General features: G+C 33.8%; 1 protein-coding gene across 8 annotated transcripts in view; it reads right to left on the bottom strand.

Moving 5' to 3' along the window:
• CCNT2 (cyclin T2) overlaps positions 1 to 26538 on the bottom strand; it is a 38349-nt gene that overhangs the window by 4460 nt on the left and 7351 nt on the right. For 3 of the 8 annotated variants that reach the window (XM_079135642.1, XM_079135643.1, XM_079135644.1), the window contains exons 3-7: positions 14627 to 14755; positions 12388 to 12448; positions 9638 to 9700; positions 6516 to 6561; positions 4827 to 4990 (exon numbers count right to left, since the gene is read on the bottom strand). In XM_079135642.1, coding sequence (XP_078991768.1) covers positions 4827 to 4990; positions 6516 to 6561; positions 9638 to 9700; positions 12388 to 12448; positions 14627 to 14755 — 463 coding nt within the window. The other 5 variants (XM_079135646.1, XR_013763075.1, XM_079135648.1 and 2 more) reach the window with 5 other exon arrangements.

The raw sequence follows: 26538 nt of genomic DNA, 5'->3' as shown, positions 1-26538 counted from the left end.
CCTAAGAGTTAATCTCTTTCATTGTTAAACTCCTCTTCATTCTTCAACATATATAGAAGTAGATATACTTCTGAACTGGTATTTTCAAAGCCAAATTCTCTCTCTCTCTCTCTCTCTCTCTCTTTTTTTAAAGGAATACCTAAATCCACTGCAGTCACTATTATTTGCTTAGAATCTCTGGAAAATTCTGTAGCACTATATATGGTGTCCCTGCCCCCAAAGTAAAAAATTTCATTGAACAAGAAATATAGTAATTATTGAAGTGAAAATTCATCAATGGATCTTTCATCTAGAGTTCATCAATGAATTCTTTTAAATTAGTGGGTAAAAGTTTTGAGGAAAAAGGATATTTATATAATCACAAGATATCTTCTCCAGGGCATTTAATAATTACAAAGAGAAAAACAGTAAATTGATAGTGGAGAAATTCAACAATACCACCTTAATCAAATGCTCATCCCTAGTGATAAAGCTTACTTTTAGAGTTTTCTTGCCAAAACCAAATAATTTAAATCTAATTATGAAAAAATATTGGACAAACCCAACTACTTTCCTAGTTTCCAACTAGGAAACGCTCTGTAAAACAACTGACCACTATTCTTCAAAGTATCAAAGTCATGAAAGAAAGATTGAAGAACATTCACAGACTGAAAGACGTAAAGCAACATGTAAACTAAATGGAACATGGACTCTGGGAAAATCTGGAAATAATTGGTGATTTAGCTAAGAGTATTATACTAATGTTTAATTTTCTATTTTTGATAATTATATTGCTATATAAGATAATAATAGCAGGAGACCCTGGGCAAAGGGTTATACAGAAAATTGTATATATTCTTTTGTAATTAAAGTTTTAAATCATTTCAAAGTTAAATGTTGACCAAGTAAAAATATGTAAATGGATAAATCCTCCACCTAGACTCATACTTTCCAGCAATCAACACTATTAATATATATTAGCAAATTATCCTGGCCATAATTTTATCCATTTTCTTAAATTTAGGGTGAGAGTGAGATGACCCACTTTCCAAAGTGGTATGATTATTTTTTAGTACAAACAGCATGCTTTTGTGTAAACTATTCTAGGCAAATGCTAAGAGTGACAATGAAAACACAACACAGAATGTCTCAAACAAACAAACAAAAACACACAAAAAACATCAGAGTATAGCCAGGTGTGGTGGTGCACACCTGTAATCCTAGCAGCTTGGAAGGCTGAGGCAGGAGGATAAAGAGTTCAAAGCCAGCCTCAGCAACATAGTGAGGCCCTAGAAACTCATTGAGACCCTGTCTCTAAATAAAATATAAAAAAGGGTTGGGGACATGGGTCAGTGGTTCAGTGCCTCCAGGTCCAATCCCCCGTACCAAAAAACCCCAAAACCTAAAAAACAAAACAAAACAAAAAAGCCACCAAAAGAGTATACAAAAAGTCTATACCACTGTTTACCAGCATGATGACTATACAAAACTAGCTTATTAAAAGTAAATGCTAATAACTACCCCATGAATCAAAGTATCTAATAACTTTTCAAGATGTAACTTTCTTGACAATTTTATGAATGCTCTGTTATTCTCATGAGTTTTTGATCAACTTTGGATAAAAGTCTGTACTCTCACTTCTTTGGAAAAAAAGATCACTTTTCTGCATGACACTAGCAAATTCAAAGTAACTTTGGGTCCAATATTAATGAAAAATTGTTTTGACTTAGTTTAACAACTTGGTTGTCACACATTAAATACACACAATGTTTCCCAGTCCAAAACCTGGGGCCCAGCAGACAAAAACATAAGCCTTGTTTTTTCTATGTATCCTACTCTATTAATTTTTTTTTTTTTTTGGGTATTGGGGATTGAACCCAGGGGCGCTTAACCACTGAGCCACATCCCCAGCCATTTTTTGTATTTTATTTAGAGACAGGGTCTCACTGAATTGCTTAGGGCCCTGCTAAGTTGCTGAGGCTGGTTCTGAACTCATGATCCTCCTGCCTCAGCCTCCAGAGCCGCTGGAACTGTAGGCATGTGCCACTGCACCTGGCTCCATTAAATTGAATCCAGAGAAAAAAAGAATCTGTCAAATAATCTGTTAATATAAATAGTGGTAACCTTCACAATAGCCACTGTACAATGCTTAAAAATAGAGGCCCTTCTTTCTCAAAGCCAACAAAAAGAATTTGTAATACAAAAACATGTTAAGGATGCTGGGTGCTGTGGTATATGCCTGTAATCTCAGTGACTAAGGAAGCTGAGGTAGGAGGATCACAAGTTCAAAGCCAGCCTTAGAAACTTAGTATCAAAAAAAGTAAGGGTTCAGAGTGTAGCTCAATGATAAGAGTGCTTTGCCTGGCATTCGAAAGGCCCTGAGCTCAAACCTTTAAACTGCAAAAAACACCACCACGCATGTAAGGGTTTATTAATCAGAAAATATATATATAAATACCCCCAAAACCTGACAGTCAGGCTAAGTCTAAGCAAACGCATTTCTGGAACACAGTCATTAAATGAACTATTTTAGTAAAAAAATAAGAATATTTCAGACAGTAAGCTAAAATTCAGATACATATGAAATTTTAAGTACTTAAGATTTTATGGGTGACAAAACAGAAAAATAGCTGCTACATAATATGCTAAGAATCTTAATGTGTTAAATTTCTAAGATCCTTATTCAATCACTCTCCAAATCAATAATGAACCTGAATTTTTCAGAACTGAAGTAGAGGAATATTTAGGTGGATCCTATTGAGTTAAAAACAAAACAAAACAAAACAAAAAGAGTAACAACTTACCTGTGACCTAAAAGCAGGATAAAAGGCAGATTATTTACTTGTTGTGAGCTTTATTTCCATAATATGTATATAAACCATTTTTATAAAAATCATGCCCACTTACTCTATTGACTGGTAAGACAGGAATATATAGATAACCTTATTTTTAAGCTACGGAACAGATGAAAACAGACACAAAACCACCCCCCATAGGTTTTTAGATATTATTTCAACACACTGAAGATTTTCTTTCCTCTGTACAGACTCTGGAAACCTCTAACAGTTTAAGGAAAATAGCATAATCAGGGGTCAGTAAGCATGAGATATACACTCTAGGAGAAATTTTTCAAGGAAAAAAAAAAAGAAAAGAGAAGGCAAGGAAAGGGACCTAACAAAGAAGCCAAATCTTCTCAATAGAGATATGGCCCGTCAGCCAAACACAGCCTTACTGTCTGTTTTGTAAAGTGTTTTACTGGAACACAGTCCCACGTATTTATTTACAAACTATTTATAGCTGTTTTCTTGCTGTAACAGTCAAGTTGTATAGTTGTAACACAGACTATATGGCCAACAAACTCTTAAAATAACTACTCAGGTCCCTCATTTTATGAGATGTCCTCAACAGTAACAAAAATGAATCTTGTTTTCCCATTAGCCTCAATTTTGAAAAAAAGAGCTGAGAAAACTCCCAAAAAGAATAGGTAGGAAATCTGACATATCAGTTGTTTAATCTTCAAGGTAAAAATGTTATTTCCTTTCTGAAATCTACAGTACCTGGTTAAAAATGTCCTAACCCTAATTCCAGGTTCGTAATTTATAGAACTTGTTTAACCAGTACTTAAGACTTCACTTTTGCCTGCAAATGTCCAATGGGTAACTAAAAGGATTAAAAAGTTAGAACTTTGCCTACATTTTGCATCTGTCACCTATGTTCAGCATCACCTTGAATTTCAAGAAAAATAGATCTCGATTTATAAACACCTTGATGACTCAAAACTAACTCCTAAGGAACAGCAATTTTCTGAACCTGCCTATCATTCCTGAGATATGATGGACCAGACAATGCCTGATCAAGATCAATCAGCTGCTTTGGCAGCTGTATAAACCCTGCAGCTATGAAACCTACAACTCTTGCCCTCATTTCTATAAAATCTCAAAGTGATTGTCAGCTCCTTGGAAAGAAAGGGTCGAGACACTTATCTTGCTTTGCCTCAAAATGGTCACATTAATTAAAGTTCCTTTCCTGATTTTCACCATTACTTTTTTCCCTTCAGTTTTTCTAGTCAGTGATGACCTAATTTGTTGGGCCTCAGAGGCAAGCTTCCTCTAGCCTAGGATTCTGCTAACACTCATATGCCCAATTTTTCCTTGTCTATTTATGTTCAATAATGCACAACAACAATGGCACTATAGAGCAAGGAATGTTACCCTGAAAAATGCCTCTAGCTTATTGCTTAACATCTTATACAAGCTCACACCCAGCCTTGAGTTCACACCTTTTTTGGGTGGTGCTGGGGATTCAACTCCTGGACATATACAAATTAAATTAAGAAAAACAGATCTGGATCTATAAACCCACTTTTATTCCCTTAGTCCCAGTTTACACATTGAAACAAAATTAGTGTACCTTAAATAGGTATTCTTATCCCATCAACCTACAGCATTTAAAATCACACTCCTTAGAAAAGTCCTGAAATAGCTTTATATGTTCATTGATGGTTAATATACATTGTATTTTTCCATTAGGCTAATGAATCCTTATTTTCAACCTGTTCATTTGATGATGTAATTATACCTTTAAATGCTATTATCCAATTACTAAAATGGAATTGTTTCTAAAGTCTGTAATGTCTGAAATACAAATATTAATAAATGAAATATTTGGGATTAGCATCAGGATAACTGTGGTAAGTGTTGGATTGCCCAGAATCAATAAATGTTCAGGTGGCTAATGGGTATATAGAAATTTACTATTATAAAAATCTACACAGAAATGGAATTTTTCCACAATAAAAAAGTGAAAAAATATTTTTAATGTAAAAAAGTTTTTTTCCCTTTACTTACCATCTAGTAATTCTAAAGTAACTGTAGGATCCACATATTCCCACCAATGCTTTCCATCAGTTGACACAGGAATCTCCCAATTGGACCATTTGCAAGCCAAATGAATGCATACACATGCTATCACTGTTGGTTTGTACTGAAGACAGAAGGTCGTAAGATGTAGACTGTTGTAGAGCAGGTTTGCAAACGGAGAGCCATAGAAATTTACATATGTAAAACAAAGAAAAACATTTACCAGTAAGAGTAAAGCAAAAATAAAATTAGAGGTTTTCTTCTGTAAATCTAGAATATATAACCTTATTTTATGAAATTAAAAGCTAATAGCAATAAAATTCTTATAAAAACCTATAGATTATGAAATGCTTCCCTCCTCACTCTCCATAGCATATTAATATTTTATCAATGCTAATAATTTTTTGAAATGTTTTTATATCTAAATTCGAAGTATTTTAAAAAAGAAGGGGAAGATAACATATTTGCAATAATCACTAGGCACAAATGACATTTTAAACCTTTGCAGCATTTTTCTTTTGTAATGTCATGGCAAAAATGTAAAGAAAAAAGATGACTAATTGTAAAAGCAAACTAAATAATTTCAATGTCATATTATAATCAAGGATTAATTATATCATTTGATGTAGCTTAAAAGACAATTGTCTAGTAAAGAGAATTTAACACTTATCTTTGTAAATCTGTGCTCTTTTCAGCAAAGTCCCAGAGAACTTACCTTTTGTCAAACAATTTCATGGCTCAATGTTAAACACTACAAAAATACTACCTTTCTCCTTCTCCTATATACCAAAAATTGGGCATGTTATATGCCTTTCTGACCAAAGTTTTAAATTTAAGTCTACTTTTCCCTCAGATTTCCTAGGAATAGAGGTCAAATCCCAATAACATATATCTCAGAAAATTTTAAGTAAAATTTATCAGTGTCACAAGAAACTAAGAATCACATAGAGCTGATTTGGTCCCTTTTCCCCCAACAGCCCACTTAGAAGACAAATTCATATTTTTAATATCAATCCAGAACAGAATTATACATTACTCTTCCAGTTCAGTTTCAGAATTTATGAAATGTTCACTGATTAGCCACAAACACCATTTATTACTTTATATAAACTGAAAAGGAAGCTATATTTTTAATAAGTAAAAATTCTATTTATGTAAATTCAGGCACTGATTGGACTTGACCACTTCTAATTTACTATTTGTGAGTATTAACTGGAAAAACCCCCAAGTTATATAAATTTTATTTATTAAAAAAAAAACTTTAACAATTATTTTAAAATTAAGAGTGGATCAATGTGAAATTTAAAAAAAATTGTCATTTAACTATAATTGTAAACTAGAAATAGCTTTATACTTACCAAGTTGCTCGAATTTCTACGTTAAGTTTAGCTCTTTGTAATCTTTAGCTGCTATTCAGGCTACCAATTTTAGACTTATGCACTCACAAATCGAGAATATGTCATCAGAAAGCACCACTACACTTCACATTGTGCATTTAACCCCTCTGTGCCCAAAGTCCCTTGTACAATACACCGCAAAGCAAACAGGAAGGTACCACCACAGTAGATGGTCCAGTCTCCTGTTGCAACAAGGGTAAGAGACACATTGAGGGGGCCCTGCATTAAAGGAAGCTATAGTGTGCTACAACAGTGCAACAAAGAGGGTCAGGATAACAACCTGTTGGTAGCCATGAAATAGGATGTCTGTGCCAAATCCTTGCTTGCTGTAAGAAAAGAAAAAAAGAAAAGACAATACTATCAGCTTTAACATGCTACCATCAAAAAGTTCTCAACACAACAAAACTTCAAAGATTTGTACACAAAAAGTAAATTTTACTTACTACTTACAAATATCACAAGAGCGCCATCATTTTCTATACTACTGAAAATCTTCAACAACATTCACTCAAATGTTTCTTGCTATCCCCCAAAGATCTGAGAAACAAGCCGATTTGCTTTTAGCTAGCCAGTTACAAGGGCTAAACTTGTTACTAAGTTAAGCATCTAGTCAGCTAAAAGTTGAAATAAAGCATTCTCCTGGATTTAAAAAAAAAAAAAAAGAAGAAGAAGAAGAAGAAAAGATTTTTGAAGTCTAATACAAAATACAAAGAGTTGCCTGCCAGACTTAATCCTCAGTCATCATATTTAAGTTGGCTTAAATACTTCCATCAAAACAAAACAAAACAAAACAAAACAAAACAAGCCCCCACCCCCCCAAACTCAAGAGCATAAACTGCTCAGTTTTTTAATCATGCTATTAAGCATCAGCAGAATAAACAACCAAGAAATATCCTAAGGGTGTAGATACAGGAAGCTTCACTGTATTTATTTTTTTTAATTAAAAAATCCAATTAAAGGTAACATTTAGAAAAGATATGAGAACTCTGGGAGGAATCAGGATGCTTCACACTAATCCCCAACAGAAAAACAATTTTTTAGCTAGCTTTTAAAGACACTGAAAACAGTTTACCCTCCCCTTCTGCCTGGTATTCTTCACAGCAGGAATGCCCTTGCTATAGTTTCCCTATTTCCCCCCAATTACATTCATAATCACTGCTCATTTAGGATCAGTTCACCTGAACTCCCCCCTCTCTAACAGGCCTCAAATTCCTTCCCCCCCTCCTGTTTTTTATTCATGGCACCTGTAATCCCTGCTGCCCCATGTGGATCATCAACATAAGGGTTTTACAAAAGGGATTTGGGTTTGGCAGAGTTGTGCTAAGGAAGAGTGTCAAAGCATCAGATGTCTTGGAGGCAGTGTGACTTAAGTATGTCATTCTTTCCTGGTGGGGAGGGAAGGAGAAATCACAGAAGTGAAAGGTCCCTGTAAAATGACAATAGCCAATTTTGTAGCAAAGTAGTATAAAATCAACTCTCTCATCTCCAGTGGGGAAGAAAAGGACTTTACAGAATCAAATTTATCTACCCCTCCCGCCAAAAGAATAAAAACATATGGAAATGGAAAAATAATTTTAAATTGCCATAGCAGTTTTCACCTAGGAATGTATGTAAATTAAATAATCTATAAACAGTCACTATGCAACAAATAAGAATGAAGGGGAAATGTTCTTGTTAGCTGAGAGTTGTAACAAAGCTCAGAGAGAGAGACACACCAAACGTGGAAAAACATTTTTTAAATGGAGCAAGAGATAAACTAGGTTAGTCAGACAAAATGAAGTTGAACATATATGTATGGTTTGTAAAATTTAAGGATGTCATGTTTTAACATTAACAACAACAACAAAAAAAATCAGATTTAAACGTCGTTTTAGATGACATATCAAATTTGTAGCTTTTAAGAATGATATAAAACCCAGTTTTATTTTCTACTGAGTTATTACTATACATAAGTAATTTTAAAAAACATACCATAATATATTCCTTTAACTAGTATCTTTAAGGTAGTTTCATTAGGCTCTTGACTTAGAGCAGATTTTATAATTCTCTATTATTCTTATAAAGCTTACCTTACTCTTTCAAGGTTTCAGGAAAACAAAACTAAGCTTTTTTCCCCTTAATTCAACATCTCTACAATTATTTATTTATATAATTCTGTACTATACTCTAATATTGGGGATGAGAATATACTATAAAATGTATTTGTATAATCATGAAGAATAGGAACCTAATTAACTACATTCTAGTTTACAAAGTGGTCTAGTGATAACATATGCTATTAAGTTTAAAAAAATGTGATTTTTTATAAGTCTTCTTCCACAAGGACATATCAGATTACAGGCTTGTTTTTCTTTTTAATGCAGCCATTAACATAATGAAATGCTATCTAGGCATAAAATAAATTCAATTTAGAATGAATACGAGGTAAGACTATTTAGGTAGATACTAAAAACAAAAACAAGGCCTTCAAAAATCTTACTCATCGTGTTTAGAATAAACCTAAAAAAGGCTGTGGGTAAAATATTGAAATAGCAAAGTTTCCTTTTCAAAAAAGAAGAGGAAAAAGCACACTAAAGGTCCCAAGTGGTTGCTGTGAGTATATAACAAACGGGACACAGGAAAGAAGAGGCAGCACAACATGCAACTGTGTAAAAAAGTATTTCTAAGACTACAAGAACAGATATATAGGATTTATTAACAGGAGTAGAAAAATGTTATACTACATGCTTTACTCAGAGTAGAGCAAATAATATAAAAACTTCCTATTCCCATTTAAAAAAGGTCTAACACGCATACCACAAACTGTATTTATGCATCATGCTTTATAACGATTTCCCCATTAGACACAAAGAAAACACTTTTAGTAATGCTAAAAAACTTCAACAAATGGATTATATCAATTTGTTTAAATGAATATGGGCAAACCACTTCCAAAAATGACAAATCTGCTAACAGACAAAAATTTTATCAGAAGGATTTGAGATTGGTCTCAGAATTCTTAATCACTTCTCAAGAAGCCAATGAAAATTTGAAATGAATTAGACATTATTTTCTGCACCTACGTACTAATAGTGTACATCTCGAATATTAACTGAAATGGCACTGGCAGAGCCGACGGGGGAGAGGATTCCTAATATTTGGAAGTCCTCTAATTTTTTAATGAACAAAAATTCATCTAAGTTTAAAGGAAGTTAATACTGAACCACAGTATTAAATTTCGTGGCTGAACCACGAAAGCGTAAATAGGTAGATGTAGAATGCTAAAAAATAATGCTTCAAAATGACTTTTACCTCATTTTAATTAAACACAACAGAAGGCTAGAAGAACGAATTAACATTCAAACCAATCATAGATGATAAAAAGCATTAATACTTATCTTAAAAATTTCAAAGATCACTTACCTCTTACTAACTGGGTACATTTCACCACATCTGTGTGTGGGTGTTCAATGGTGATCTCAAAACCTGAAATGATAAGCACTTTTTTTCCCAACCACTTATACCACTACCAATACTTGCCTCAGAAATGGCATCATTACAACTGTAAATATATAATACATTTGTCCATGTTTAAAAGAAATCTAAAGACAAAATTAAAGTTTCTCATCACTGACATGCTCATTACAACTCCACAAATGAGAAGTAATTAATTTCTCCTCAATGTCTCAATAGATAAGTTATTTCAGGACTAAGGATAATTTTATTCAAAATTTTAAATTATCATAACTTGGGATTATCCTCAAGTTAAAAACAAAATCATGGCGAGTGACAATTACTAAGATGGTAATTTAAGCAGGGAATTCAATTTTAGTATTGTTTTTGGATGCTAGGATCAGTGGTGCATGTCTGTAATCCCAGAGACTCTGTCAGGATGAGGCAGGAGGATCACAAGTTTCTGACTAGCCTCAGCAATTTAGCAAGACCCTGTCTCAAATAAAAAATAAAAGGCCAGGGATATGGCTCAGTGGTTAAGTGCCCCTAGACTCAATCCCCAGTACCACCCTCACCCCCAACAAAAGTACTATCTTTGTTTCAAAAGGTGAAAAGATCATTTCTCATAAATGTAAATGTTGGGCAACAGTGGTAGAAATGAACTTTTAAATGATACAATCCTTAATCTTTACTATGTGTTACAGTGAAGGGTTTCAACCAGCTCACTTATAACACTTCACTAATAATTAAAATCACACAGCAAGCAAACCATGTAAGTCTTATAATTCTTTAAATCACAATTTCTAAAACTAAAGATAAAATGTTAAACAGCTTCCCTTGTTCAATCCTTATGTATGGTAGGGTTTATACTTTTATAAAGAAGGAAGGTTAAATCTAGTATCTTCAAAGCTATGAGTGAATAAAAGTCAAACAAATGGACAATCTTGATTAAAATATTTTAAAGTTGTTTTAGGTTTTTATTTATATATCTACTATAATTAAATATGCAAAATAATACTTTATTCCCTTGAAATAATGCTATTCATTCTCCATGCTTAAGAATGTGTCATGAATAATACATGTTACACAATGACTTTTACAATTTTTCTTTATGGGGGCTGGGGTTGTAGCTCAGTGGTAGAGTGTTTGCCTAGTATATGTGAGGCACTGGGTTTGATCACCAGCACCACATAAAAATAAATAAATAAAATAAAGGTATTGTGTTCATCTACAACTAAAAAAGATATTTAAAAAAAAATTTTTTTATGGTGCTGGGGATATAACACATGGCTTTGTGCATTCTGGGTAAGTACCCTACCACTGAGCTACACCCCTACACCCTATACGATACCTTCATATAATAAAGTAACTTTATAGTAGCTTACAATACTTTCTAATTTTTCATTTTAAATTTTATTGCGTAAGTGTTTATAACTACCCATAAATTTATGTAAATGTGTATAACACAATAAGATGCCAAATCATTATACTTGAAGGTATCAACATCCAAACTTGTATCTTTAAATAACAAATATGAGTTATATGCCATTTCAAACAAATTTGTTTTATACTAAGAAGAATATGCCATGATGGATAGCTATGACTTATATTTCTATTCAATGTCTGGGAATTTATAAATAAAATAAAAACGACAAATTTGTAATGTAACACACAACCATAGAATGAAGGTGTAGCAGTTACAGGAACTTTGCCCAAGTTTACAAAGCAAGTCAAATGCCTACAGATTTAAACTTAGATTATTCCCCCCCTTAAGTCCAAAATTGCCCTACCACATTGCTACTAGGTTCTTCCATAAGAATACATGACTTTAAACAAGTCAAACTTTTTGGTTTAATATATATTTTTTAGTTGGTGATGGGCACAATACCTTTAATTAATTAGCTAATTAATTAATTTTTATGTGGTGCTGAGGACTGAACCCAGTGCCTCATACATGCTAGGCAAGTCCTCTACCACTGAGCCACAACCCCAGATCAAGTCATAACCTTTTTAGGACTCAATTTCCTTAGTGAAGTGAAAAAAAAAAAAAAAAAAAAAAAAAAATGAGAGTAAATAAACCTTACAAAGATTTAACTTTTTAAAAAGAATGAACATTTAATTACTATATCACGTCACTTTTAATGTGATATAGTAATTAAATATTGACTATAAGCACTGGAAGAGTAAGGACTGCCATGTATGTTCGTATATATCACCATCATATGCAATTATCCTAGAAGACCCTCCAGGGCAAATCCATAGTGAAGTATCATGCTTCACATATCTGAAAACCTAAGGAATACTATGGTTAGCTATGTTTACCATTTAATTAAAATTATGTCAAACGGAATTAAATTTTTGAAAAACGGTTTCCTTATTATCAGGCAATACTTTTGTGTGGTACTAGAGACTGAACTTAGGGCCTTGTGCATGCCAGGCAAGCACTCTACTACTAAGCTATGTCTCCAGTACTTTAAAAATTTTTGAGATAGGATCTTGCTACATTGCCCAGGCTAGCCTTAAATTTGCAATCCTCTGTCCTCAGACTCTTATTCTGGGATTATAGGTCCCTCCCCAAGCTGGGATGACAAGTGTGTGCCAGCACACCAGACTGGACAATACAGTCGTGTTTTAAAATAACTTTCTTCAATAAAATTATAGAAATCTTTAATTTAAAATATTGCACTGAAGAACACAAAACAACTGACATTAGTACATACCTAGTGTTTGTAGCATTATGGTTTCAAGTAAAACCAGTTCTTGAGTCTGCTGAAGGTAAGCCTGGCAGATAAAAATATTGAAATACTTAAGATAAAAAATACTATTAGACTACTTAAATTTTACATCTCATGAGAATTATAGATCAATTACAAAAGAACAACTGTAGTTTGCAAATATGGGAAAAATAAATCAAGGGTGACAGAGAATACCCATTTTTTTTGTAACAAGTCTAAACTGAATCACTTTCCAGTTTACAAAGTGTACAAGGCAAAACAACAAAAACAACAAAAAACACCAAGAAAAAAACAAAACAAAAAACATCCTTAATAATACATAGGTTAACAGAGAAGAGATCTATACAGTACCTTTAGTCAAACTTTTACCTAGGCATTACAGCTTCAAGACACATTTAGAACAGAAGCAACAAGCTAAATAAGAACATCAAACTCAAACCTGCATTTGAAGAAACTTAGGACACTTTATGTGATAATTCCTTTAAAGTCGAAGTAAGTCAATTTTTAGAACCAACATTTCCTCTCTAGGAAATGTAAAATCAAAACAAAATATCAAATCTCTAGATTAAAAGAATTCAGATATAAAATATGAAAATAATGTATGTTATACCCATGGAGACACAATTGTCAGAGAACCTTCTCCCTAAATATCAAGAAAGCACTCTCCATTGCAAAAAAAAAAAAAAAAAGAGTAAGAGAACTTTCTGCCACATCATTCTTAGATCATGACAACTGACTTGGGTGATAAGAAAGTACACTTAATTTTATTTATGCCCCATTCTGAAAGGTTATTTGAGATAATTTTTAAAACATGGATTTCTAGTATTTGAGCAATACTATCAAGCATTCACTAGAAATAATTCTGAGTTTGTAAAGGTAATGGAAACTATACGAACTATCTTTGAATAAACACAAATTCCTTACTATTTAATAGGTATATTAATATTTTATTCCATTAAAGTCAACATTTATGATAAAGTTTGTTGTTAATAAAATCAGATATACCTCTATCAGAGCTTAATCTGGACTTGAAACAATCTAAATTAAACTGAATTAATGTAATTCATTAGTTATTCAGTGAGTAAAGGTTTCTCATTAAATAACTCACCTATAATAAAAATGCTAGAAAAATTAAAGGCCCACAATCCCAGCTTCCATTTTATTATAAGGAACAGCTCTCTCTCTCTCTCGGTACTGGGGAATTGAACTCGGGCACTTAACCATTGAGCAACGTCCCGGACCTTTTTAATTTTGCGGGGGGAGGGAGGTGTATTGGGAATTGAATTTAGGAGCACTCAATCCAGTAACACCCCCAGCCCTGTTTTTTATTCATTAAGAAACATGGTATCACTGAATTGCTTAGTGGTTCACTTTTTTTTTTTTTTCTCCTGTTTTTTTTTGTGGTACTGGGGATTTGAACCCAGGGCCTTGTGCTTGCGAGGCACACACTCAACCAACTGAGCTATATCCCCAGCCCTGTGGCTCACTTTTGTTGAGGCTGGTTTTGAACTCAAGATTCTTCTGCCTTAGCCTTCCAAGCCACTGGAATTACCACTGCACCCAGCCTTTTAAAAAATATTTTGAGACACAGTCTCAGCTAAGTTGCTGAGGCTGGCTTTGAACTTATGATCCTCCTGCTTCTGTCTCCCAAGTCACTGGGATTACAGGCATGTGCCACCACACCTGGCAGGAACAATTCTTTAAAAAGACTAATTTCTGTTCTAGAGGTAAATCAGAGCTTTCCTCTATCTTTATCTGCTAACAACATAAGAGTTCTTTATCTTCTGGTCAAGGACACTTATGAATGACTTACCCTCTTACATAATTCACAGGTTTGCTGTGAGGATAGACAACATGTGAAAAACTTGAAAGTACTTTGAATCAAAGCTTTATACAATTCAGAATGACATCCAAATTCAGGAACATATCTGAAATGTTTCTGTCAGATGGTTTCCTGGTATTATATTCCTCAGTGGCAATAAAAAATAAGCAGCATTTGGAAGTCTACACTAATTTTATTTTTTTTAAATACTAAAATATGAAAAAGTATCAAACTTCTTTTCATTATTTAAAACAATTTTTTTTTTTTTTTTTTTGGTGCTGGGGATCAAACCCAGGGCCTTGTGCTTGCAAGGCAAGCACTCTACCGACTGAGCTATCTCCCCAGCCCTAAAACAAGTCTCAAGCTTCTAAAGAAAAGCCCCAAACACATTTTTTAACATACATCACATTTTGTATCCAGCAGTGGCTCAAGAGGATGAAGACAAGCATGTGCTACTTTGATAACATGTTCAAGTTTTCGAGCCTGTTCTTCCACTTTTGCAGCCAAAAATAATGCAGTAGGTGATATTATCTGCAGAAAAGAGAAAAATTTGATGATTTAAGATAGATTTTAGAAAAATCCTCTACTTTATAAGGGGGAAGGTATGCAAGGAAAGAATACATTGTTAATACTATGAATTGTACACTGGTCTATGAAAAGACTGATGAAAGAGGTTTTTTTTTGGTGCTGAGGACTAAACCTAGAGCCTTACACATGCTAAGCAGGAGCTCCACCACTGAGTTATATTCGCAGCTCCAATGTGAGAGCTTTAATCATGTTATTCATTAAACAGAATTAGTTATCCATTGATATAATGTGTTTTACTTGGTTTGCAGGTAGAACAGCAAAAGGCATAAGAGAAAAAGATTCTTGTTTGAAGGGCAGAAAAGGTACCCTCAGAAAAGATTTCTGAACTCAAACTGGCTACCTAGTATCTTTATTATTTCATTGTAGTAAAAACAGCTAAAAACCAGGGTATAAGCATGTAATATAAACCAACAGATTAGAAACTTTGTTAAGTGGATATCCAGAAAGTAGCAATTTATTTTTTTGGATAACTTAAGGTCTTTGGGATATAAGTACAATAACAGCACTACCAAGACAATGACTAAGAGAAATATAAATTTTTTTTTGGCTCTTGATAAAAATTAGATAAGGTATTTTATTTTTTAAATTAATCTTTAATCTTTCTTAAATATTATTTTATAAAATTATCATATATCATCTTTTAGTTCATATGAATCAGTTAACCTAATTTAACATTACATCTGAAACATGAATTAAACAAGTCAAGAGAACTTTTAATCCTCTTTTGTGCAAAAATGGCAAAACGTGTTTATATCCCATATTATCAACCTTCAAATAAACTAGGCTCTCCTTATTGTCTTTTAGAAATATATTTAACTCTCAGTGTGGAGTGTAACACAATTTTTTAAACTTCTGACAGATTATTTTATCTAATTATAAAATATTAAATAATTTAATAATTTATTAACTAAATTTGTTATTTTTAATAGACCATTGGTACAGAGAATACCAGTTTTGTAAAATGTTCTCCTAAATCTTATATTTATTTATTTTAATTTATTTTTATTGTAAACAAATGGGATGTTTCTGTTTGTACATAGAGTAACAGTATACCATTAGCATAATCATACATTCACATAGGGTAATGATGTTTGATTCATTCTGTTATTTTTTCCCTTCCCCCCACCCCTCTTTTCCCTCTACAGAGTCCCTCCCTCCATTCTTGCCCCCCTCCCACCCCCCATTATGTGTCATCATCCGCTTATCAGTGAGATCATTCATCTTTTGGATTTTTGAGATTGGCTTATCTCACTTAGCATGATATTCTCCAATTTCACCCATTTGCCTGCAAATGCCATAATTTTATTATTCTTTATAGCTGAGTAATATTCCATTGTGTGTATATATATATATACCACAGTTTCTTTATGTATTCATCAATTGAAGGACATCTAGGTTGGTTCCACAATCTGGCTATTGTGAATTGAGCAGCTATGAATATTGATGTGGCTGTATCTCTGTAGTATGCTGATTTTAAGTCCTTTGGGTATAGGCCAAGGAGTGGGATAGCTGGGTCAAATGGTGGTTCCATTCCAAGTTTTCTAAGGAATCTCCACACTGCTTTCCAGAGTGGCTGCACTAATTTGCAGCCCCATCAGCAATGTATGAGTGTACCTTTTCCCCTACATCCTCTCCAACACCTATTGTTGCTTGCATTCTTGATAATTGCCACTCTAATTGGGGTGAGATGGAATCTTAGTGTAGTTTTGATTTGCATTTAAGAGAAATATAAATTTTGAAAAAAAATTTACCCAAAATGTTAGCAATAAACCAAACACCAAGTAATTACTAACCCAGAAATTAGACATACTTTATGCTCGAAATATATTTTAAGACTACACACAAGAGCTGGGCGTGGTAGTACATGCCTGTAATCCCAGCTGGAGAGCTGGGACAAAAGAATTCCAGGTTCAAGGCCAGCCTCAGCAACTTTGCAAGACCCCGTTGTCAAAATAAAAAAATAAGAACAACTAAGGATGTAGCTCAGTAATAAAATACCCCTGTGTTAAATCCCCAATACCTAAATAAATAAAATAAGATTATACACAAGAAAGGTATTTTCTAAATGTCAAGATTTAGGTCTATATTTTTCAAGAGATGAAGATCTGGGTCTCACTGTTACCTTGGGTGGAAGGGGGTGTCAATCATTATATAGAAATAATGCCAAAGGGGAAGTGGGGAAATAGAGGTATAATTTTACCACATAATTTGGGTAATTAACAAAGAGATCCTTGTCTTCTGAGAGCTTTTTAAAACAGACATGGAATTTAACCACTGGATTCTGGATCTGAAAGGAACTTTCTATAGTTTTGCAGATAAGTAAATAAAAATGCCTTCAAAAAGCTCTTTTTCTGTAGTATTAATCTTTAAAACAGACCTAAAATGAAATGAATTTGGTTCCTGTTATATATTGAGTGCTACCCAAAAGTCCATGTAAGGCTTGGTCCTCAGAGTAGCACTACTGGGAGGTGCTATGTACTTTTAAGAGGTGGGGACCTAGTGGAAGCTTCTTTGGTCACTGGGAGGATTATGGGATCCTGGTCTCTTTCTCTTTGCTTTCTGTCATAAAGTGAACAGTTTGCTTTGACTTCATGTGCGGCCTCCTACAGAATCCCAAAGCAATGAGATCACTTGATATTGGAATGAAGCCTCCAGAAATATGAGCCAAAACAAACCCTTTCTCCTTTTAAGTTAACTGCCTCAGAGATTTCACCACAGTGACAGAAAGGTGATTAATAACTACTCTCAATAACCAGAAATAATGCTACCTTAAATAGGCTTAATAATTTCAACATGGACTTTAAACTTATTTCCCCTTTCTAAATTAAAATTTTAACATGGAAAAGATAGGAAAAATTGAGAATGTTTATAAGATTAACTGTCTAGAAGCAGCTTAAACACGGACTGTTATTTGTGTTCCCATTTTCTAGCACTGTCTGACTGCTGTTCAATGTTTGCTGTGCATGATATACATATAAGGCATTGATATTAAAGTATTCTAAATAACAGAATAGCAAATTCAACCTTCAACATGCTAAAACTCTTTGCATCAAGAGTGAAGCAACAGAAGCCCAAGTCAAAAGTCAAATAAGAGTGAATTTAATGCTTAAATTTCCTTAACTGCCAGATGATCCAGAATTTTAGTTTCCAAAAAGGTACTTATAAAAGTTTCCAATGAATTTTTCTTCATAAACTCCCACAAAATTCCTAATCATAGCTCCATCCCCTTCAAACATTTTGTAGCAGTGCTACTCTAAGCCTCAACATCAACAAAACTTTGAAACTCTTTTTCCTTTAAAGATAGTCTCAAAGGACAGAGAGTGAGTACTAATGATTCTAAAGTTCTATACTATACATAATTTAAAATTTAAGTATCTAGGGAGCAAAGCAATGATCTTCAGGAAAGATTTCTGGTTTATTTATCCACACTGCTCACAAAAGTCTTTCTGTTCCCTCTAAATAGGGCTCAAGCCTCATCCTCCTCTAGTGCAACACTAATACCCAACATTCTTCCAAAGTTCCTGGTGAAATCCACTAACTCTATTCACTTTCCTCCTTTGCGGCCTGTACACATTTTACTCCATCAGGGCTGTAGAAACAAAACAAAACAAAACAAAACAAAACACCTTTTTAGATAAATACTTGGGTGAATGAATGTCCATGTGAGGCTTTAATTTTAAGGATGATTAAAGATGGTGATCAAACCAGATATTACTACCACCTTTTGTATGAAAGGCTGACTTTGTTGTGTGGCTTAAAGGAAGTCCTGAAGTTTTGAGTAATAGAAATATTACTAGTTGGTATGGTTTTTAAAGGTGAGCATACTCTGAAGGCAACATTCACCAGCACAAATCTGTAAATCTGGCTTAAAGCCAAAGAATTCACACCAGCAGTACTGCAGTACAATCAAACAACTGAAAACTGAAATCCAGTTTACTAGGGACAGGGATCATGTACTGTCCATTTTTGTGTTCCAATACCTAGTTGATTTAACAAAAGGAACAGTAATAAAAATTTTGCAAATATCTCAAAAACAAAACAAAGCTGATTTTTAAAGTATTTAGTTTGTTAAGTTAGCAGATGTACAACTATTGTCAGGGAATGTTACAGTTTCAAAACAAAGACAAATTTGTACTGAAATATATATACAAATTATTGAGGGGTGAGGTAGAAGTGATGAAGCCAGTTGTAGCACAGTAGTCAGACTGAGTGGAATCTTGGCTTTTTTATCTGACAAGTCTAGGCAGTACTTATTCTCTTTGGCTCAGTTTCTGTATGTTTAAAACAGGAGAAATAATATCAGCTTATAAAGATGTGATAAGGATTAAATGAACCAATATATGCAAAACAGAACGGTGCCCCACAGGTATATAACTTAAATATTATAATTACTATGTTGAAAAATTAAACAATTGTTAGTGTTGGCCTTAAAAAATGATTGAACAAGCTTATTTTTTAAATTCCCTTTTTCTTGTTCACTTCTTTCCACAGTTAAACTCAATTCTGCTAAGGTTCTGTTGCAGATCTAACTAAGCATATTCAAATACTGAAATGATGATACTCAAGATTCTACAATGATTTATACCCATATTCCTTTCTCCCCTTCTCCTTTTCTATTCTTTAGTGTTTCCATTCCTACCTCTTGATCTGACTACTATCCTTCTCCATCTTTTCTCCTCCTGCCCATTCTTGGTCTCTGTCTCCCCTCTCTGCCATAATGCCCTCACTGATGACATTCTTTACTCTCCTCCAATGCTGGTTTCAACCTTACAGTGGAGGCAAGGTCAGGTTGAGTTAACAAAAAAGCCTGGGTAATTGTTAAGACACCAAAAATGTTATTAGTCAGTTTCAAATGAATCATTCTGGTCCTTATCCTTTTAACAGTATTGGTGAATATAATTTGGTATATATCTATACATACTAACTAGCCATGGCAGTTTTATCACTCTTTGACTTTAAACCTATAACTGAAAAATCAAGCCTTAAGACAAACACACAAAAGGCTTCCAAGTTTACTAATACATTCCCAACAAACTCATTCTCATCTCTTCTTGTGTTTTTATCTTTAGGTCTTGCATACTAGTCAGTCAATCTTTCCCTGTCCCTTAACATTCCCAAACACCTTCCCACCCCACCCCCAAGTAAGACTATGATAATTATTTTTAGCACCTTCTAAAGAACTCCATTAATAAATATTTAGCTAGCTTCAACTGCCACAGCTCAAAATTTGAAAATTACTTGCCTAGGCTATAGTTTAGGAAAAGTAGTAGTGGTATAAGGCTCACAGAAAGAATATCAACTTGATATTAAGGAAAACTAGGGAGGAAGGGCCCAAAACAAAAATGTAGAATGAGTCAAAATGCCCATTTGTTAATATGAATGATCACCAAGCTTCAACTAACTGAAACAAAATTCTAATACAACATTAAAAAGTGGTTCACATCTTTAATTTTGCTGCACTGACATTATAGTGCTTCAGCAAATGTCATTAACTCAGGCTGACATTTTAGTTGTTTTCTCATTCATGAGAATTTACAATCTGGCACTTAAAAAATATCTACTGGTGAGTACCTCAGCATTATGAATCTGTTTCTAAAATGGAAAATATGAACTTACAGTTTAAAGTACACCTATTTTATAGTTAATGTCTCTATTCTCTATTCCACTCTGAAGAATTTAATATAAGTGAATGTTTACACAAAAACTTGGTAATTGAATGTTTATAGCATTATGCATAACAGACAACAAGTGAAATCAACACAAATGTCCATCAACTGTCAAATGAATTGTAAAGGACAGCTACCCAAGGGATAGAATATTATTCAGCAACAAAAAGGAAAGTAGTCCTAGTTTGTGCTACACTGTGGTTGGATCTTGAAAACAATATGCCACGTGAAAGACCATATATTGCATGATTCCATTTATATGAAATGTCCAGAACTGGTAAATCAGTGGAAACAAAAAACTATTTAGTGGTTGCCCAAGGTTGGGAAGAGGAAAGGGATCGATGAACAAACTACTTATGTGTATGAGGCTTTTTGGGGGGGTTATGAAAATGATGGCTGTACAACTCCATTAACACACCCTTTGAATTATGCATTCTAAATGAATAAATTTTATGGTTTGTAAATGATATCTCAATAAAGATGTTTATGATAAGAGGTATTTATTAGATCTTTAGATCTCTTAAATAGCCATAGCATTACAAAATACCTATTAATACTCACCTGGGGATGAGGAACTTGGAAAATTATGGTATCTTTTCTGACATGACCATACCATTTGTTATTTTTGTTTGTACTAAGAATTTAACCCACAGGCACTTTACCACTGAGCTACATCCCGGTTCTTTTTATTTTGAGATAGGTCTTACCGAGTTACTGATGGTCTCCTTAAATTCCTGAGGCTGGCCTTGAACTTGTGATCCTCCTGCCTCAGCCTCAACTGCTGTGATTACAGACATGTGTCACTGTGCTCAGCTCACTATACCATTTAGAGACTGCCCCCTCCAAGTCCTCAGAATCTCCTCTCTGACCTCAGTTTTTTTTTAAGCATTTAACCATACCAGCTTTTAGTATCTTTAGATTCTTAACCACAAAAGTCATCTTCCCCACTTTTAACCTTCTAAACTGAATTGTATTAAAATTAGTTTGAACAGGCACATCTGCCCATAGAACAAAATATTGTAGTGTGAGATCCAATAATTATCTTATTTGTTGATGGGTATAATACTTCTACCCCAAACTAGTTCTGCCATAAATATAAAACTAGGAACCAGTCAAAAAAAAAAAATAAACAATGGGGAAAAAACCAACCAACCAAATGAACAACAACAAAAAACAAAGGAGCCAGGTTTGGTGCCACATGACTGCAATCCCAGCAGTTTGGGAGGCTGAGGCAGGAGAATTACAAGTTCAAAGAGAGCCTCAGGAACTTAGACCCTGTCTCAAAATAAAAAAATAGAAAGAGCTGGGCATGTGGCTCAATGGTTAAGCACCCCTGGGTTCAATCCCTGGTATCAACAAAAACCAAACCAAACCAAACCAAACCAAACCAAACCAAACCAAACCAAACCAAACCAAACCAAACCAACCCAACCCAACCCAAACCAAACCAACCAATAAAGCAAAAAACAAAACAAAACAAAACAAAACAAAAACAAAAACAAAAAACAGTAAAACAAAATCTGGGAAATTAATGTATTTTATTTATTCCACTAAAATAGAAAAAGTATTAAACTGTGATATTTTATATTTCCACCATGTTAAGAATTCAAAATTTACTCTTACGCTGACACATCATATCTTAATTCAGATGTTAATATTTCAACAAAGCAAAATGCAGTCCTACCAAAACAAAAGCTGTGCTTAATAGGAAAATATTTTACATTACAGTTCCTTGTACTATCCACATTTTAAGTGCTCAATAGCCACTTCCACTTAGGGCCTATCATATTACACAGCTTCAAAACAAGAAGAGAGTGAAACAAATGGAAAACCTATTAAATGTTCACAGGTATACAAAGTATCTCAAATTGACTACTGTTTTTAGCCATTTCCACCATAGACAAGTTTAAAGTAAGCCACTAAGTAATTTGTTTTTTTCTCCCACTAGAATAATATGACCCTTGGGGAAAGCACTATTTATGTCTTATTTATAAGGAAAAAAGAGGGGCTAGGTTGTGGCTCAGTGGTGGAGTACTTGTCTAGCATGTGTGAGGCAGTGGGTTTGATTCTCAGCACTACATATAAATAAATAAAATGAAGGCCCATCAACAACCAAAATACATTAAAAATTTTTTAAAAAATCCCACGTTTGCCTGTCATGTAAATATATGACATACAAACCACTGAAGCCATTAACTTCATAGTTTTAAATTTTAACACTGATCAAGTAGGCAATTTTGTTGCCCTCATTTAGAGAAAACCTCCACAGCACAAATATTTCCTTAAATATGGCCATACAGAGAACTTAACATGATGGCTTTATACTTAGAACTGAAATTTATTTAAATGTAAAATGTTAGGTGTCAACTATCTCCAAATACTGTAGAAAAGTAAAGACCATCCCCAAATTTCCCCCATTCCCTAGAATATGTATATGTGTTTATAGTAGAATTTATAATTATCTAATTGGTTTTCACCTAGAAACAACCATTCTATGTACTACTAAAAACAAAACTCCTGTTCTTCCAATTATGTATAAGACACTAATAAAATATTTTTAAAAAACTGTTCTAAAATGGCCTTGAAAGTTTAGTTGTAAACTGTAGCTTTAGCTAATGCAAACACTCAATACATATTTGTAAATATTAATACTCTGTAAATATTCCTTCTCTATTCTGGACACCTGAATTAGTTTAGAATTTCCTAATGATTTGGATATGTCCCAGAATGTAATTCTCCAAAGCAAGAGAGTTAGGAGGTGGGGTCTAATGGAAAGTGTTTTAAGTCATGAAGGCTTGAAAAATAGCCGTTACAAATAGATGTTAATACCATCATATAAAGGGCTGGGGATGTGGGTTTACTCTCTTGCCCTTTTACGATGTGATCTTCAGTAGGAAGGCCCTAACTAGATGTTGAACCCTAGATCTTAGACGTTACGATTTCTGGAACTGCAAGGCAATAAATTTCTATTCATAATGAATTACCTAACTCATTCTGCCACAGCATCACAAAATGGAAAATTATTTCTTAACCTGGGGTGTAGTTCAGTAGTAGAGCACTTGCCTAGCATGTGCAAGGCCCCGGATTTGGCCCCCAAAATGGAAAAAAATTTTTTTCTCAATTCTAGGTCAAATGGGATATGGTCATCACAGACACATAAATTACTAAGACTAAAGAGTCACTACACTCAGTCTGTAATTAGGCAGACAAGAGCACTGTGGTACATGCCTTAATGTGAATGGCTCAGGAGGCTGAGGCAGGAGGATTGCGTGTTCAAATACAGCCTTGGCAAAAGTGAGGTGCTAAGAAACTCAGTGTGACCCTGTCTCTAAATAAAATACAAAAAAGGGCTGGGGATGTGGCTCAGTGGTTGAGAGCCCTTGAGTTCGATCACTGGTACCCCTGTGCCAAAAAAACCAAAAAACACAACAACAACAACAACGAAAACTTTTGGGAAATTTTCTGAAGTTTTCAGAATCAGTTTGAGAAAAAACTCATTTGTGCTTTGTAATATCTATCTATGAATAAGTGAACTCTCCCAGACAGATCACCCTCCTTACTTAATGGAAAAACTTCAAGTGACTTAGAAATTCCTTAAAAAAGCCAAAAAAAGGAAAATCGACTTCACTTTCCTAGAAGGATTTACACCTATTAAGTACATTTCTTTTAATACAATTATTTATTGACAGTAGAATAACTAAAATTGAGATAGTTATACAACAGAACATTACACAATAATGAAAAAAGAATGAACAGTTGCTACACTAAAAACATAGGTTCCTAAAGCCCTTAAAAACAAAAAACAAAAAACAAAAAACAAACCAAAACTATATGAATCTATTTGGTCCAAACAGCAAAATTAGTATATATGATAGATACTGGAATAGTAGTTTCCTTTGGAAGGATATGAAATGGAAGGGACATGACAGTTTTCTGTTGTATTATAAATGTTCTATATTTTAATCTGTGTGAAAATTGTGTGTTGTGTGAATGTGGTTCATAAGCTGTACATTTATGATTTGTGCAGTTTACTGTATATAAAATTTACTTCAGAAAGAAAGAAAGAGAGGAAGGGAGTGGAAGGGAATATAATGAAAGTGCATGGATTTTAGAGCCAGGCAGAACCAGTTCAGTTGAGACGATTAGCTAGATGTGTGATACTGGACATGTAATCACCTCTGAACTGCAGAATCTGCAGATGAGAAATGGGAATTTTTTAATACTTCAGACTTGAAAGAGATTATATGTGTAAAAGCACCAAGCCCTTCCTAAGTGTTCAATAGGTACTAGGCACCCCTGCAAGCATTTTTCCTTCTAAGTTTTTCTTTTTCAAAAAATTTTATTTGTTCTAATTAGTTATATATGACAGTAGAATGCATTTATGCATTTTGATGAACCATATATAATGGAGTATAATTTCTCATTTTTCTGACTGTACATACTGTAGGATCACATCAGTCATGCAATCTTATTTAGGTACATTGAAATGATAGCCTACTGTAGTGTCACCAGAAATTAGTTTATCAGTGAACATGACTGAAGCTGGGCCACACCTGTATTTCCAGTGACTCAGGAGGCTGAGGAAGGAGGATTGCAAGTTCTAGGCCAGCCTCAGCTACTAAGTGAGAGCTTGTCTCAAGAGAAAAGTAAAAAGGGCTGGGGATATAGCTCAGTGGTAAAACATCTCTGGGTTCACTCTCTACTACCACACACACAGAAGACAATAATGAAGATAGCTGACCAAGCATAAACCTTTAATAAATCTTCTAAAGGTGGTGGCAGAGGCAATTCTAAATTCCCACAGAAAAACAGAGCAACAAGATAACAAAATCAAAATTCCCACAAATACTTAGAACTCAATCACATTACAGGGCATTCCTAGGAAATCCAAAATACAAATGGGTAAGGACGAAAATAGGGTGCTATAGAGTCACAATACCTAGCACCTGTGTAGCAAGAAGCAAAGAGTGATAAAAGGGCATATGTTGGATCCAATGACAGAAGAACCTCAAAAGAGCCAAAAGGTGTTCACAGGAAGTCATGGCAGGCCAATATGAGAGACTAAATTGAGAGAAGTTTTGCCAGTCCAAGAAGTGGGTGGATGATGAAAGAGACCTACAGTAAAGCTTAAATGGTTGAAATTAACATCTATTAAGTTTTGAAAATGATCTCCCAAGATTCTTTTCCAGGACTTGCACTGAAGAGAAACTTGTGGGAGCAAAAGCACAACTGGCAGGATAAGCACAACAGAAGATAAAAATGGGAAAGAGCAAATCTTCACATTTTAAAATAATACATGAAAATAAAAAAAGGAGGTCTGTGAGATTAGAAAGACAGGAGCACATCTTATTAAAGTCCAGGAAAGCTAATTACAAAAATGTATAACAGAAGAATATTTAGCTCATACAAGGATAGTATAAAGATAAATTAGCAGTGATGTGCCTTCTAATTAAAGCAACGAAATCACTAGAATTATTTTCAAAAAAGAAATGGTGGTGGGAAAATTGGATATTCACATGCAAAAGAATGAGCTGGAACCTTACCAACCTTACATATACAAAAACTAACTAAAAGCAAACCAAAAAGATAAACATAAGAATTAAAACTATAAACTCTTCTAAGAAAACAGAGAAAAATGACATTGACATTGGATTTGGGAATGGTATCATGAATAAAACCACATGCATAGGTAACAATAAGAAAAAAATAAATTGCTTTCATCAAAATTAGAGCTTTCTGTGCATCAAAAAGGGCAAAAAGTCCACGGAATGGGAGAAAATATATGCAAATCATATACCTGAAAAGAAATTTATATATAAATAACAACTCAACAACAAAACAACTAAAAGATGGACAAAGGACCTTGATTGACATTTCTCCAAAGGAGATACAAATAGTGAACAAGCACAGAAGATTAACATAAGTAATCATCAGGGAAATACAAATCAAAACCACAGTAAGATCATTTGTTAGGATGGCTACTATTTCAAAACAAAAAAACAGAAAAGTTGCTGGCAAGGATATAGAAAACTGGAACCCTAGTACACTGATGGTGGAAAT

Source organism: Sciurus vulgaris (assembly GCF_902686455.1).
Source record: "Sciurus vulgaris genome assembly, chromosome: 3".
NCBI classification, from domain to species: Eukaryota; Metazoa; Chordata; class Mammalia; order Rodentia; family Sciuridae; genus Sciurus; species Sciurus vulgaris.
This window is presented reverse-complemented; position numbering and strand designations above follow the sequence as displayed.